The sequence below is a fragment of the Gymnoscopelus microlampas genome (genome assembly GCF_963454915.1).
Source record: "Gymnoscopelus microlampas genome assembly, chromosome: 2".
Taxonomy (NCBI): domain Eukaryota; kingdom Metazoa; phylum Chordata; class Actinopteri; order Myctophiformes; family Myctophidae; genus Gymnoscopelus; species Gymnoscopelus microlampas.
In genome coordinates, this window is record NC_139939.1 from 42,302,866 (window position 1) to 42,319,607 (window position 16,742).

At 41.1% G+C, this 16,742-nt stretch overlaps 1 protein-coding gene across 1 annotated transcript; it reads left to right on the forward strand.

The window, feature by feature from the left end:
• The first annotated feature begins 209 nt into the window (after nucleotides 1-209).
• On the forward strand, nucleotides 210-14,479 carry stx10 (syntaxin 10). Its single transcript, XM_084085135.1, has 9 exons — nucleotides 210-294; nucleotides 1,287-1,362; nucleotides 3,862-3,955; nucleotides 5,221-5,315; nucleotides 5,725-5,787; nucleotides 5,903-6,010; nucleotides 8,000-8,106; nucleotides 9,848-9,942; nucleotides 11,649-14,479. The coding sequence occupies exons 1-9, from the start codon at nucleotides 260-262 to the stop codon at nucleotides 11,723-11,725; spliced, it is 750 nt and encodes a 249-aa protein (XP_083941261.1). The 5' UTR covers nucleotides 210-259; the 3' UTR covers nucleotides 11,726-14,479.
• The last annotated feature ends 2,263 nt before the right edge of the window (nucleotides 14,480-16,742 follow it).

Below are 16,742 nucleotides of genomic sequence, written 5' to 3' on the forward strand. Positions count from 1 at the left end.
TTGTTTATTATAATGTCAAGGAACCAAATTATTTTACTTTTGTGTATGTATTGATGTTAAACAATACAATCTTAAAAATGTTTTATGTTCAATAAAAATACTATACAAATAAATACGTGCAATATATTTTTTGGCAGAGGCAGTGATTGGAAACGCAACTCTCACGCCACGTGCTACCACCCTCAACACATGCGTCATTACGTCATCATGTGGGTAACGCGCATGCGTGTACACAGAAGTTAGAGCCTCAGAGATCAACATGTCGCTGGAAGACCCATTCTTCGTTGTTAAAGGGTGAGAAGATGATGAGCTTTATTATAGAAGACAACTGCGTTTAGTCAATGTTGAGAAGGCGAGCGTTTCATGTTGCCATTAGCAACCACCGTCTGTCTCCATAGCGTTGAGTTACATTGTAGGCTAGCTGTTAGCTAGCATCAGATGCTACAGTTGTTTAGTAATAACGGGGGTGGGTACGTGGGGTGGTGTTGTCCTCTGTGTAAACTCCACAGCAGTGGTTCTCAAACCTTTTCATGCTAAAGGACCCCCAAATTGATATGTATTTGGCCACGGACCCCCTTCTGTAAAGGTTTTGTGCCAGAGACCCCCAGAAGAGTAGCCTGATTATCTGACTGGGAGCCAGGCCATCAAAAGGGAAGATCTGTGTTAAAAAAACACTTTCAAGATTTAAGAAAAAAATTGAAATAGCAGATCTACAAGCTCGCAGCGAGCTTGTGGATCTGCTATTTTTGAATAGCCAACATATGAAATGTGGATAAAGAAGGGGTTAAAATGTATTGACACATTTTGCTGAGGACCCCTGGGGGTCCCCGGACCCCACTTAGAACTGAGAACCACTGCTCTACAGTCTCGACAGTTTTAGATTCAAGCTTTTAGAGTCTTTACACTATAACGGTCTTGGTTGTAAACTTTACGAGGCTTTACGATTATATAAAGGTTTACGTTGTATTAGTATGGTATGTATGGTATGGGGCCCCTACGTACACCAGGGGCCCTCTACAGTAGTAGGGCGGCCCCTGTCATTGCAGTCAGTCAACCAGTTCACAGAGGGTTGTGAGATTGCGGAGGAGGGTGTGAAATGTACTCAGATTTGTATTGGTTAAACAGGTGGCATTGCTGCTGTTGTGGAGACCACCACCACCAGGTGACTTCAGTTTGGTCATAATCACCTTCTTCAAGCTGTTGCTTTTACTTCCTTTTTAAGTGTCAATGTTTTGACATTGCCATGTTGTGTGTGTGTGTGTGTGTGTGTGTGTGTGTGTGTCCAGGGAGGTGCAGAAAGCCCTGTCCCGAGCAAGGGGTCTGTATAATCGCTGGGAGGAGCTGTTGCAGGAGGGGCCACAGGTGAGTTGTTGTGGTGGGAAGCTGTGAAACCCCTGTAATCCCTGTAATAAATCTGTCAATCAGGCACGACAACTAAACAAGTGTTTGTTGATCACACACACACACACACACACACACACACACACACACACACACACACACACTGCCAAATACAAGTTGAGAGAGAAGCTGATAAACAGCTAAAAGACACGCATAGGGCTGTCACAATTATAAATTGAAGTTGACAATTAATTGTCACTCAAATAATTGCGATTAACGATTTAATTGTGTTTTTTGGCATTGCACATTGGAACATTATGAAGCCTTTTAGGCTGCGTAAATCAAAAATTGCAAAGGGCAGATATGACAAATAACTGAAATATTCAAAGAAATGATTGACATATTTATTCATTTTAACGCATCACAAACAAAGTGACGCGGTGTAAGCTTGTAGATCTGCTATTTCTGCTTTTTTTTATATATTTGAAAATGTGTGAAAATGTTTCAACATGGAAACGATTATGCAAAAAATAATTGCCATTATCTCAAATAATTGCGATTTGACGATTATGTAATAATTGTGACAGGCCTAGACATGCACATCCCAGACCTACTGTACTAGGCTGGGTGCTGGAAAAACAGTAACAGTATATAAAGAATAAAGAATCCGCACACCTGTATTGCTGCTCCCAAATGCAAGTTTACTTTGGTAATGTTTCCAGCCACCAGGCTCTTCCTCAGACCATCTGAGGAAGAGCCTGGTGGCTGGAAACGTCACATAAGTAAACTTGCATTTGGTAGCAGCAATACTGGTGTCTGTGAATTTTTGTATTGTTATATACGTGCCAAATACAGTCATTACAAAACACGCGTCAACCCCATAATAACCACATTCTTTCACACATAATAACAACAATAAGCACAATGAACAACAATGACATGGGCATGCTGGGGCATGCTGGGAATCCCTCCTCAGCCAGTTAACACCCCGGAATGCTACAATTATACACAATGGTTTACTTTAGGCACAGAGAGTCCAGACTGACTGTTGAGACTGTTTGGCAGTCTACTAACTCAGTCTAAGGCTGTCAACGAATATTCCATATTTATACTACTTTGAATATTAAAAGTATTTTATTTAAAATGAATCTGCCGCTCAAGTTCTCGCATGTAACCTTAAACGGCAGCTGGTCTCGCAAGATCACAGATCCGTCAGTCTGAGAGGCAAAGGGGAGAAGTCGTGAAGTCTCCCCTCAAGACTTTACTTCATTGTATTGCCACGTCGTGCGTGAATGCGAGCCGATCTACAAGTCCACAATGCATCGCTGGCAACGCGCTGTGGCCTTGTAGATTACCTGTGTTTGCCACGTGACACCGTCATACGACAAAGGATAAATCAGCTGCCTCGCTATAAACACACAGACTTCACATGGCAGACACACACACACACACACACACACACACACACACACACACACACACACACACACACAGTAACCAGACTGACTTGCTCAGTAGTCTGTAGTCTGTACTAGAAAGCACACACGTTTAATCATCACACAACGTCACTTTAATTGATTCAAAATAATAACCGGTCAAACTGGAACGGGTGATTCATTTGGTTTACAATGAGACTCGACTGAAAAAGCGATGTAAAAAAAATATTTCTCTTGTAGCCTACCTTAATTTGATTTAAACAAAAAACAAATAGATTGTTTTCATTATAATTTCCTGTTTCATTTCGGGGTAAAGATCACAGCACAATGAGCACATCCTTGGAGCGATGCGTCTCCCTTCCCCCTTCTGAAATGAAACTTAAGGTGAGCTGCTATATAGAAATGTACCAGGGATGTAAGAACAAAGGTGGACCGTGGATGGGGGAAGGAAGGGTTAGACTGCCAACCCCAACCTCCTGGGATCAAATCCCGCTGCCGGTACTATTTTTCCAACAATCGCAGACCTTTTTTTTCGCCGATAAAGTATCGTTTTTAACCGCGGCAGAGGCACGCCGTCTCAGGCGAACTTGAGCCACGAGAGGCACCACTGAGCGAGCTAAAGCGAGTGAGTCTCCATGCCGAACGTTGCGAAGTTAGATTGAGCCGTCTCAGTGCTGTTCCAAGTTATGTACCGATAGGCACAGAATCTTAAATCATGTTTTTGGGTGAGCGTTTGCCCCAATTGCCACTCAAAGTGACTACTGGCCAATCACAGCGCGTCTTTTTCGGGACTTTCCCAACTCCCGTGCACTCAAATGGCTTGCCACTGGTAGCTACAAAGAAACAGTCTACCATTCATTTTCAATGAAGGCCAGCGACATGAAGATACAAAGATACATCCGACGTTTGTAGCTGCTACAAAAGCTACAACGGCTACAAAAACGTTGAGTTGGTTTCAACTTCAGCTACAAAGTTACGAATACGCTGTGTAGCTTTGTATCTTTTGTAGTATCTGCCAGTGTGAATGCAGCATAACATTTGGCTTCTGGTGAGATAATCGCCAGTTGCTGTTTTGTGTTCACAGGTGAGTCAGGATGAATTGGACTGGAGCACCAATGAGCTGAGGAACTGTCTACGAGCCATAGACTGGGACCTGGAGGACCTCAGCGAGACTATTAGTATCCTTTTATTTCTCAAGTATATCGCTATTGTCGGGGAAAAAAGCTCTTATCTCCGTATTTAAACTTTTTGTGTTTTCTTTCCATAAATTAACGACCTACTTGATCACAATACAGCGTCACACAAAAGCATCAAAAGTTACAGATGTGCAAGCTCGAAACGCGGCGCAAAGCCACGCGTTTTGAGCTTGTAGATCTGCTTCTTTTGCTAGTTCTGAATTTGAATCCTGAAAAGTAACTGTTTTGGACATATGAGGTTTCCACCCGACAGAGACGATATACAAAAATGATCTCAAACATGTCGCATACAAACATAGAAACTCAGTTACTGTGCGACCCAGGTAGTATCGCACAGTGAAAATAGCCGATCTACAAGCTTGCACAAGTGTTGAGCTTTTAGACCTGCTATTTGTAGATCTGGTTAGAGCTGCTATTTTTTTTAAACGTTCACCTGTAATGACATGTGCGAAATAGGGCCGTCCTTAAGGTAGTAACCTGTCCTGGACCAGAGCTACTGTATGAGGTCAACCTTTGTTTTCGTGTCTGTTGTGTGCACACAGCATAAGACTGGTTTCTTCCAGTTTCTTACACATTGAGTATGAGTCATAGAGCTGGAGGAAGTAGACTCAGTGACCTTGTGCTTGTTTACACAAATAACAAAAGCAAAGTGTGCGAGAGCCATACACAGTTAAAATCCTTGGTGTTACTTGAATAGAGTAGAAATCAAGTGAAGACTGAGGAGTTTGCTGTGTTATACTGCAGTAATGGTCAACAGTCAACATATCTGAAGAGACTGAAGCTTGTTTCAATTAAGAACAAGAAGATACATAAATCAGACAAACCCAGTATTTCCTTTTGCAAGATATGTAGATTGCTGAAGGCTACAGTTAACCTCAATGAAGGCTTGTTTGACAGACATAGTGTACCTTCTCGTCCTTGTGGTACAGCGCAGTGATTAAACAAGATTTAGGGTTATGTCACAGGGAAAGTCATGATGAGTCATGATGTCAAGTACCTAATATTTTACTTTGCAGATGCATGGTGTGATCAGACTTTTCCTGTCTGAGTCTTCTCAGTTAAATACTATATAGCACATTTGTTATAAACAAAACACCTTAATTTTCATTTGCTTTTTTAAAATATCTATCTATTTCATTTGTTTGTATGTGTTATTTATGGTTTGCTTTGCATTGAGTAACATTTCGTTTTCAGAGATGTGTCAGATAAAGTATTATGGTTGCGTATGGAGCCCTTGACTGTGCCAGGTATCGTGGAGTCCAACCCTGGGAAGTTCCGACTGGGGGAGAATGAACTGCAGGAGAGGAGAGCCTTTGTGGAGATGACCAGACAAGCTGTACAGGTAAGCTTGTGTGTCTGCAAACTGATTATAGTGACTTAACCCATTACGACCTGATGCCGATAGTACATAAGTCGTCTAAATCCTAACAGCTTTCTGAAACACTTATGTTGCTATGATATCAGTGGCTCTCAAACCTTTTCATGTCAAAGACCGTCAAAATTATATGTATTTGGCCGCAGACCCCTATCTCAAAATATTGAGTTCCAGGGACCCCCAGAAGCAAAGATTTGACTTACAAATGTTCGCTTTAAAAATATATGTATTCAAAGATTTGATTGCTTTCCCGGTCTTAATGGGTTAATGTAACTCTCCGAGTCAAATGAACATGGGCATTTTGCTCAGTGCTATCGGAACCATTGAGGAGTGTGAGCTGTTACCGATTCCGTTTCTTTATTTTTATTTTTTATAGGAGATGAAGGAACAGTTGGCCAGCCCCTCTGTTGTGGCTCTGGCTGAAAAGAAGAACAAACAGGTACACACACGCACAACAGTTTACAGTTAACACTTGGTTAGTCATACAATTTCTGCGAACGCTGGCTGACGCCCCCCCCCCCCCCCCCCCCCATCTCTCCTCTGTGTGGGTCCAGGCTCTGTTTGCTTCATCAGGCCAGCAGGACAGCTCCTCCACAGGTATGGAGGCTCACCTGGTGTCTGCCAACTCCAGGTACGTCCAGGAGCAGCAGGAACAGCAACAGGTGAGCTCATCACGTAGGCCTGTCACAATTACTACATAATCGCCTGATCGCAATTATTTGAGATAATCGCATTTCTTTTTGCATAATCATCATAATAGTTTCCATGTTGAAAAAAAGTTCATTCATTTTGAAACAATTCCCAAAAATAGCAGAAATGGCAGATCTGCAAGCTTACAACACGTCACTTTGTGATGTGTTGTAAGCTTGTAGATCAGCTATTTCTGCTATTTTTACATAGTTTTTTAATGTATAATATTATTAATAATAGTAATTTATTTGTATATTTAAGTTATTTGTCATATCTGCCCTGTGCAACTTGTGATTATGAAGCCTAAAAAAACAACGGAAATACAAATTGTATTCATATGTTCCCATGTTCAATGCCAAAAAATCGCAATTATTTGACAATTAATCGTCAACTTAAATTCGTAATTGTGACAGCCCTAAGCTCATGGTGCTTATATTATTATCTTACTCTTCCAAGTATTCAGTTAAAATAGGTCACACTGCATAAATAATAATATTTACCAGACAAAAATGAAAACCAAGACTTTGGCCTGTAGTTAGAGGGCAGTGTCGTTAATGTTTATTGGCAGCACAATTGATGGGTTTGGAAGTTTGACAAAAAGCGCTAATGGATTAAATATGTTGAGCCTAATGAGAGGGGACAGCCCACCGCAAGAATGCTGGCTTTTTATTGCATTTATTTTTTGCCATTTTATCGTCAGTCTGTGAGTCCCTCCCTACCCAGTCAATGTGATTCTCTAACTGAAGGGGAAAGGGATTGTAAATATTTGTGGGTTATATATGGTTGTCAATTGTCAGCCCTGGGGAATATTGCTGATGCAGCCAGTTTAGGCTCACAATACTTAAGGATCTCTACGCTTGTAAGAGATGTAATTACAGCTTGCATGGTACTCTGAGAAAACACAGAGTACACTTGTTTACCAACCTCAAACTGGCCTTTGTTTCATTAACCACATGAATGAACCCTAGTGTCCCGATCCTGGGCATGTCATATAATAGGCGAACATTATGCAAAAATACGTGTACAAAAAGACGATATTTTCTCTATTGACGTACACCCATATATGGTTTAAGTTGTTACCATTATGAAGAAATTGGGTCCCATTTTTTAGAGTCTGGTATGACCCGGCCGGGGATCGAACTCTGACCTCCCTGTCTCAGGGCGGACACTAACCACAAGGCTACTGAACTGCCCTGTTCTGCTTGGCACTCAGCATCAACGTTTGGATTGGCTTGAGTCCCTGTGACATACTAGCGTCTTGTCCAGGGGGTGTACTTGTCCATCAAGCTGCCTCACACTAAGGAAACAGGAGTTGCCCTAGGGCCTCGGGGCTCGGCAAGGCTTACTTATTGTGAAGAAACCCTCAACGGGCACAAATGAAACGTTTGACCTAAATTTAAACCTTATTTTTCTCAAATGGGCTTCAATGTCATTCGACTGATTGCACGTCACGTCTTAAAAAATGAGGAGATGGGTTATACTAATCTTTAATCATTTTCATGTAAGATTTCTAAACAGTATTTCCAAGTCCTTTACAAGTGGTCTGGGCACACCCAGGTGTCCTTGAGGGAATTCCAGGGGTTCCTCAGCAAATTGGTTATACTTTGGGTATTCAAAAATAGCTGATCTGAGCTCGCAACACGTCACAATGTGACACGTTGTGACTTGTGAGCTTGTACGTAGATCTGCTCTTTTAAATGGGGTTCCCTGGCACCTTAAAACATATCCATTTTGGGGTCCTTGACATGAAAGTGTCATGAGTAAAAATGAGCAAATATCGGTTTTAAAAAACCTTTACGCTCTAAAAAAGACATTTTGTGTGTGTGTGTGTGTGTGTGTGTGTGTGTGTGTGTGTGTGTGTGTGTGTGTGTGTGTGTGTGTGTGTGTGTGTGTGTGTGTGTGTGTGTGTGTGTGTGTGTGTGTGTGTGTGTGTGTGTGTGTGTGTGTGTGTGTGTGTGTAGCTCATTGTGCAGGAACAGGATGAGCAGCTGGAGTTGGTCTCTGGCAGTATCCGAGTCCTTAAAGACATGTCCGGACGCATCGGGGATGAGCTTGATGAGCAGGCAGTGTGAGTACTGAGTATGGAGCGTGCACATGCATACACACAAATCCAGGGCAGTAAGTTAACCTTTTCATTCACCAAACATCGCAAAATTCTAGTCTGATTTGAATTCTAGCACACAATTGAGATTGACTTTGGTCAATCTCAATTGTTTTAAATGTGCTCTATAAATAAAGCTTGATTTGATTTATCAATCAAATATATATATTTTTAATAGAAGTGACTCTTGACTGTTGTTGGCTTTGTGTCAAAGTGACTGGCAGGGTAATGAAACTTGCAAATTGTGCATTTCTATAGCTTCTTTCTCCAAAGCACTTTACAATGTGTATTACATTCACATTCACGCACTATTCACACAAACGACGGTGGAGGAAACCATGCAAAGCTCATTGGGAGCAGTTAGGGATTCAGTGTCTTGCTCAAGGACACTTAGACACACAGCCAGGGTGGGGGGTGCTGGGTATTGAACCAGGAACCTGCTCTACCTCCTGAGCCTCACCCCACCCTTGCCACTCTCAAACCGCTGCTGTACGGTGAAGTCCAAAACCGTTCCTTTTTAACGATTTTAAATTGTGAAAATAGACGATCTACAAGCTACAAGCTCATCGTGATGCGCTGTGAGCTTGTAGATCTGCTATTTTCACTACTTTTGTGTGACACTCTTGCATTATGAAGCAGGGCTTTAATTTACGGAAAACACATAAAAAGTTGAAATATGGAGATATAAGGTTTCTGCCCGACAGCGACGATAATGAAAATTGTTAAGCACTCTCATGAACCAGTTTAACTTCCTGTGTAAGTTGAACCTTTATTGATTGTCGGAGGGAAATTCAGGGCGTGTGCGTCAGCTGGAAGGTTGGTACGCTGGCTGAGTGAGTGAATAAATGATACCTTATTTTCCTGTCTTGTCTTACAACCTTTTCCCTTAGGGGATTATAAGACACCAACAACAGTTCTATACAGTCACGTCTCAATAACCGATAAGCTGCGTGACACACAGTTTACAAACAGAGAGAAAAAGTAATCGTTAATAATTGATTTGTATCGCATGAACCAAAATAGATGTCAGATTGTTTGCTTATTGTTCTATATGTTGTACTGAAATAGTGGGCAAATGTTCAAGGATAACTTGAAGAAGAGAGAAGCAAGCACTCATCAGACGAGTAGTTCACAATTGTCACGTGTGTCGGGTGCACGGTTCTGGCAGAAATAGTCTCTTTGAAAGGAATACCAGCACTCCTCAGCGTGAATCACGCTGTGGAAGGCCTGCGGGCCGAAACGTCCGCAGTGTTTGATTTTGATTGGCTTATGTTTTAAATAAACAAGAACAAGAAAGAAATCCTAAAAGTGCTGGTATTCCTTTCTAAGAGACAAATGTCCAAGGAGCCAGTTGAGTCTTGTCTGCATCACTTGAACCAAATGAAGTCTAGTAGTATTTTTTTATTTTTTTTTACATCTGTTAAATAGTTTTAAAAGCCAAGGCCAGTAAAACACAAAGTGAAGCTCATTCTTTGATTCACTTCTCAATTACAGTTATTTTTGCTATCTCACAGAAATTGCAAAACCGTTAAAACCCTCCATTACTAATAGCCATTCTCAAGGTGCAGTGACAAAATCCCAGACTGAAGTTAGGCTGAGTCTAAATGCTGTAGATGGAAGGAGACCAGCTTTGCTTATTTTACAGTAAGTGAATGCGTTCCTCAGCTGCTTGAATGGTGTATGAGGTGCTGTTTTGTGTATTGTTTAGGATGTTGGGGGAGTTTGGAGACGAGATGGACCAAACTTCAACCCGCATGGACTCTGTCCTTAAGAAGCTGGAGAAGGTCTCCCATATGACCAGCAGTAAGTTACCCGGCTGACACATTGACACACACGACAAATAAAAATGAGAATTATTCCACATTATCTTTCTTTAGTTTGTTAGCGGGCGACAACATGTGCGTACATTAAGACATGGCAGCGGTGCACAGGTCAGCTCTGATTTAAATCAAAGCCACCAGCTTTTTGATGTTGTCTTTGCGATATGACATTTAAAAAAAAAGGATAAAGATAAACTTGCATCCATATGAACCCACATTTAAACCAGAGAAAGCTATCGCCTTTGAAATCATCTGTCGGGTGGAAACCTCATATGTCTAAAACTTTTCAGGATTCAAATTCAAAAATATAAAAAATAGCAGATCGACGAGCTCAAAACGCGTCGCTTAGCTTGTAGATCTGCTATTTTGATACTTCTGTGTGACATTGTAGTACGATCAAGAAGGGCATTAATTTACAATTTTTTTTATATGGAGATGAGAGGTTTCTGCCCGACAGCAATGAAATAATACCAAGTATATTACACACCTGACTAGCCTTGATGCAGCTGCGGTGGAGGGAAATGGTGCATTGGAGACTCAAGTCTCTAAGCTCTCCTAATTTAGCCAAGAACATTGAGATGTTCTTAAGAACAGGGTCCCCACGGTCATGAAATTCCTGGAAATATTTTGAAATAAAATTTTAAAAAATCCAGTACTGGAAAAGGTTTGAAATTGATCAAACATCATCAAAGGTCCTGGAATTTATCAAGGGTCCTGGAAAAATATTTGGCTATGCATTGTTTTTGGCTATTGATTTTGTTAAAACAAAACATTTTCATAAACATGAATAATATTACACGAAATATGTAACATAAGTAGTTTTTCGCCGAACGGGCTGTGTGACGGCAGCCTAATGTATGTCTCAAACTTTATTTTTGCTACACTGCCTATCTTTGGGCATTCTACATAGGAGTAAGAGACACATTATTGCGCCGAATGATTGTTATATAGGCCTGGAAATTGGGCTAAATATTCTGGAAAAGTTTTGGAAAAGTTTTGGAAATTCATTGCTAAAAATGTGTGGGGACCCTGTAAGAATACATATGATCTCATCTACCCACACCTGCGTGTGATTTATTCAGAGAGTTGTTTTATTTCTAACCGAAAAACTGACAAAGGACCCAGGGGTCAGACTCACCATTTTGACCCCAACATAATGTACATGTACCTGCTACTACAAATGCTATCTGTATTTCTATGTACAGTACTGTATACCTTTTGATAAGATTTTTGACCTATGTTTTTCTGCTCTTACTCCTACTCTACCTCTATCCTCTCTTCTCTACGAAACCTACAAAATGATGGAGTGCGCACGTAAAAGATAGATAGATAGATACTTTATTAATCCCGAAGGAAATTTGCTTTGCTCAACAGCTCTAGTGCAATACATTCATACATATGTCAATGAAAAAGAAGCATGGTGAACATTTAAAAAACATTACACCAATGGGAATGAATGCAATAATAAAACTATCAGTTATAAGCAGTTAAAAACCTAGGTAAAAAACAGTTAAAAACAGAACACAGCTAAAACAAATAAGTTCAACCCCTCCCCCTCCCTCCTCTCTCCCCTAGTGCATCATTATACAGCCTAATGGCCCAGAACTCATTTCACCCGCTTCTTTTACACCTGTAAACCTTTGGTGTGGCAATGAAAGTTGACGGTGATTCTCTGTGTGTGTGATTCAGGTCGGAGACAGTGGTGTGCCATCGGTATCCTGGTGGCTGTCATGATGGTCGTCCTCATCCTGCTGTTTGCTCTCTGATTGCTGCTGCTGGTGCGTCTCCTCCACACCTGGCCCTCCATCTCTCCCCGGGGAGCCAGGGGGGGGGGGGGGGAGAATGGAAATGATCCATGGACAGATGCACAGAAATATAACGGATTAACGAAGAATGCACCTCACCACTCCCACACCGCCCCCCCCCCAAAAATCCCTTTCTCTAATCGCACAGTGTGAAATGTTTTATTTTCTTCCTTGGTTTCTTTCAGTGATTCTAATGTACGTACGCCACAGCCTTTTATCGTTAATATGGAGGGGAGGGCTGAACAAACGGGGAGAGATGACACTTCTGTTATTTCACACGCACGTGTTTTCTTCTAACTGTCTGGGAATAATGGTACTCATTGGCACGTTAACACAGACAAAGAGGGAGATGCAGAGAACACGAGAGGGGGGGGGGGGGTGGAGCGTCAGTGTTGCCTTAAGTATATTTTTCTACCTTTTGTGTAAAGTGCAGTATGTCGCGTGCCTACATCTTTGTATTGTGATCGGGGGTGGGTGGGGTTTTGGGAGAGTAACTCCAGCCAGCTGCCTCATGCTGGTAAATCGTGGCTGTTCTGCTTGTGCTCTCGGCTTGTCAGCCAGTAGACAAATGAGTTGATGTCCCTCCCTAATTATGATAGCATTCGATCAGGTCAGGTTACCGTCTACTCTGTGTTCAGAATGATGCGGTAACCCCCCAGGCCCCCCACCCCGCCTCACCTCCAAACTGGTTCATGCACAGCAATGGCCGAGGTTTTCTGAACCAGTTAGACAGTTAGTGATATCCTTGACCTTGAGCGAGTGTCTTTGATTGAATGGGTTTTGTCTAATGTGACTGATGCGAGAAGGAGACGGTTGCTGGGCAGGACGTTGAAGCCTTTACTGTTGATTTGGGTTCCAAGCTCCCTCTGGTGGAGTGTGCAGGTCATGCATTTAATTGTGTCATGTCAGGTAAACATTGCTCATACCAGTGTGTTGCAAGATTGTGTAAATAGGACTATTTTTCTTTTACTTTGAATTTATTGCATAAATTGATTTTATGCTTATACTAAGGCTGTGCTTTTATCAGAAACTAGAAAGGTGCGCTCGGTTGAACACGTATCTCCGCCAGGCCGGGTGGAACTCCATATTTGGACAAGTCTGTGACAGCAGTCAGCTATATGAAACATATCGACGTATCTATGAAATATGACTCCATAGTTGGACAAGGGTTCAGCCGGTTTCCGACCACCATTGACTTCCATTATAAAATGAACGTTAAATATCTCAAAATAATACACAATATATGAAAAAGGTGCTTCCTTGGCCTACTAGCAGTGTCCACAAGAAACGTGGGACTGATGGGTCAAGTGGTTTGTGAGATTAGCCCTGGACAGACAGTGAAAACATTATCTCCATCCTTGTCTTAGGCCTGGCGGAGATGACTACAAAAAAATATATTTTTATCCCAATTGTTAGCAGTTTATTGTTGGTTTCTTGTGTTACATGATTCACCACATTATTGAACAAGCAGCCTTAAAGGCAGGTGGACACTTTGACAGGTCGAATGCATCACCTAGACCCTAGGGATGGTCTCTAACCAGGCCTAGTACATTGTGATGGATGCTTTAACCTGTGAAAGTGTTTGGATCTGGGACTCGTCAGGATGAACAGATTTAGTCTGGATTTCTGTGGGGTCTAATGTTTCCTTGGGGTAGTTAGGATGTGTCCAGTTGGAGCTTTCATAATGAAATCCCTCCCATTACCATTGCAGTTCGCTCTTGTGGTCATTTGTGCGGTTTCTGTATGCTTTCCTGTGCATATATTAACACCTAATTTTGCCAAATGATGCTTAAGAGAATGTTACAGCTAGCGCACGGTTTTAAGTTACATTTTAGTTCTCAGTGTCGGATACATTCAGTCTCATAAAAAGATATTCAAATTAGCTTTGATGTAGCCTAAATGTTCTGGCAGTCATTGTATGGTGGAAGGATTATTTGCCATTACTATATTTAGTATTTAACACTGGTGTGCGTGGCCTGGAAACCCTAAAACAAAGGTAAATTGGTTAATTTTGTTTCCTTCATATTCCTTAGATCTCAGGCCTGCCTACAATCAACTGAACTTGGTTTCCCCTTTATGATATAGCTATGGGCATCAATTAAGATGGTGTCATTCTGTGACAGATCTGGTTGAGTCTCGTTTATTCTAGTCATTAGGTAGAGAACTGCAGCTTTAACTGTTGGCTCTCATGCACTCCAGCGTCAATGATCAGTATTTGTATTTATACAGTACAGACTGGAGTTAGAAGTTAATTGTCAACACTAGAGATGAATCATGTACGAGTGTATTATGCAGTGTGGAAATGTAATGCTATCTACTAGCCAAATTATGGGAAATGTCTCTCCTAACGGCCAGCTACACAGGTACTGTAAGTAACTACCACAAAAATCTACCTGGTTAGTAAAACATGGAAGGAAAATAGTAGGATTCGGAATGTACCAGCTACTGTATTCTACTAAAACTGTTCCTGCCCAAAATGTACGGTGTAAATATAAATTATTCTTTCTCCTTTTGTACAATTTTAACCCAACATGAATACAATATCCTGGCCATGATTACATTGCTGTTGCACAACTCGCACCAGCTTCTGTCTGTACAATGCTCTGCCTTTTTTTGTAAATGTTATACTCTAAATACTGTAATATAATGAAGTGGTTGCCTTTTATTGGACTTTTCTTGGGGGAAATCCAATTGTTAATAAATCTCATTATACTTTTACAATGACTGACTGAAGTTCCTGTTTATATTTGGGTGAGTGCAGTGCGTTGGGTCTTGCATGAGCTCTGTGGGGTTTATAAAAACGACCAATGTGGGGTCATAGGGTTCACTTAACACCAGACTAGAGCTGTGTCTCAATGTGGAGTCCCGGGACCCTTCAGTGAGTTCCAGGGGGTTCCCCAGATAAATTATTGATCTTTACATGTAAATACAACTAGAGGGGAGCATGATCTTATTAGAACTATTAGACATGTAAATACAACTAGAGGGGAGCATGCTCTTATTAGAACTATTAGTCATTGAAAGTAATGGATCGTTAAAGCTCTTAATATAATTAAATTGACGAATCAACTGATCAGCGGCGTTCCCAGAAAGTACATTTAGGGCAGGCGAGATTTTTTTCTCTACCCCCCCCCCCCCCGAAGGGGGAAAAATCTTGGGGGAAACAAGTTAACAACAACAATACACTGACTACAAAACGTTAATAAAAACAATATGCAAGTAGAATAAATCAATCAATTATTAAAAGTTCAGAGATTTAGAATGGAGGCGGATGGAAGGTTTTGGGACCTCAAAAAAACACTTTCACCTAGAAACTCCATTCACAGTTCAAAAATTCCCCCTTACTGTGGACATGCATCCTTGAGATGTTTTACCTTGTAAAGATTTGTAGTTTTTGAAATATTTAACTTTAAGCGCCTAATGCATTGTCAATGGCAATGGATATTTAAAGGAAAAAGGGTACAAACTTTTCAAGGCTAAGTTAACAGAGCAAGTCAGAACCTCTGTGTTGCAGTGGTTTAGATACAGGACCTGCAACCAGAAGGTTACCGGTTCAAATCCAACCAGGACAGGTTTCGAACAAATACCTGACTCTTGCACCTTTATCTGATCTTTCAGTGAAGAGCGTGTATGACACCATAGAAAGTATGTACCATGATGGAGCAGTGGTTAAGATTCAGGCCTTACACACTGAAGGTCCTGAGTTCAAATCTCGCAAGGACATCTTTCTGACTTTTACCTGGGGCTTTTACCTTTATATCATCTTTCAGAAAATTCCACGCAAGTCAACAGAACATGTAAGGACCTCTGTGGTGCAGTGGTTTAGATACAGGACTTGCAACCAGAAGGTTCCCAGTTCAAATCCAACTGGCACACTTTTTTTTTCTTTCCCAAGACTCAAGACCCAAAAGAGTCTTGAGTCGAACCAATTACTCCCGCGGAGACATCAAATTTCTCTGTTGGGCCTTGAGTCCCAAGACTCAAGGCCCAACAGAGAAATTTGATGTCTCCGCGGGAGTAATTGGTTCGACTCAAGACCCAAAAGAAGGTGAACTGACTGTAATGATTCAAAATGTCATATATAGAATAGAAACCCCATTCAAACTTTAAAATGTTCATCTTACTGTGGACATGTTTGCCTGAAAGGGAATCTTTGAAATGTTTAATAGTTTTAGAATTGTACTCCTTTAAAAGTTCAGAGATTTATAATGGAGGTCGATGGACGAATTTGGGACCTCAAAAAAACACTTTCACCTAGAAACTCCATTCACAGTTAAAAAATTCCACCTTACTGTGGACATGCATGCTTGAGATTTTTTTTTGGGAAATCATTTATAGTTTGGGAGGTATTTAACTTTAAGCGCCCCATGCATTGTCGATGCGGCAATGGATATTTAAAGGGAAACGAGTACAGGCTACTAATCCTACATACTTACTGCTAGTAACCCCATTCATACTTTAAAATGTTCATCTTACTGTGGACATGTTTGCCTGAAAAGGAATCTTTGAAATGTTTAATAGTTTTAGAATTGTACTCTAAAAGTTCAGAGATTTAGAATGGAGGTCGATGGACGAATTTGGGACCTCAAAAAAACACGTTCACCTAGAAACTCCATTCACAGTTCAAATATTCCACCTTACTGTGGACATGCATGCTTGAGATTTTTTCTTTTGAAATCATTTGTAGTTTTGGAGATATTTAACTTTAAGCGCCCCATTCATTGTCGATGCGGCAATGGACATTTAAAGGCAGGCTTACAACTACATACTTACGCCTAGTAACCTCATTCATACTTTAAAATGTTGATCTTACTCTGGACATGTTTGCCTGAAAAGGAATCTTTGAAATGTTGCATAGTTTTAGAATTGTACTCCTTTAAAAGTTCAGAGATTTAGAATGGAGGCGGATGGAAGGTTAGGGTTAGGGTATAGGGACCTCAAAAAAACACGTTCACCTAGAAACTCCATTCACAGTTCA

Excerpts from the sequence above, each read along its gene's own strand:
- stx10 (XM_084085135.1), top strand. The coding sequence starts at position 260 with ATGTCGCTGGAAGACCCATTCTTCGTTGTTAAAGG. Across the intron at positions 5,316-5,724 it reads TGACCAGACAAGCTGTACAG|GAGATGAAGGAACAGTTGGC; the intron begins GTAAGCTTGTGT and ends TATTTTTTATAG. Across the intron at positions 8,107-9,847 it reads GAGCTTGATGAGCAGGCAGT|GATGTTGGGGGAGTTTGGAG; the intron begins GTGAGTACTGAG and ends TGTATTGTTTAG.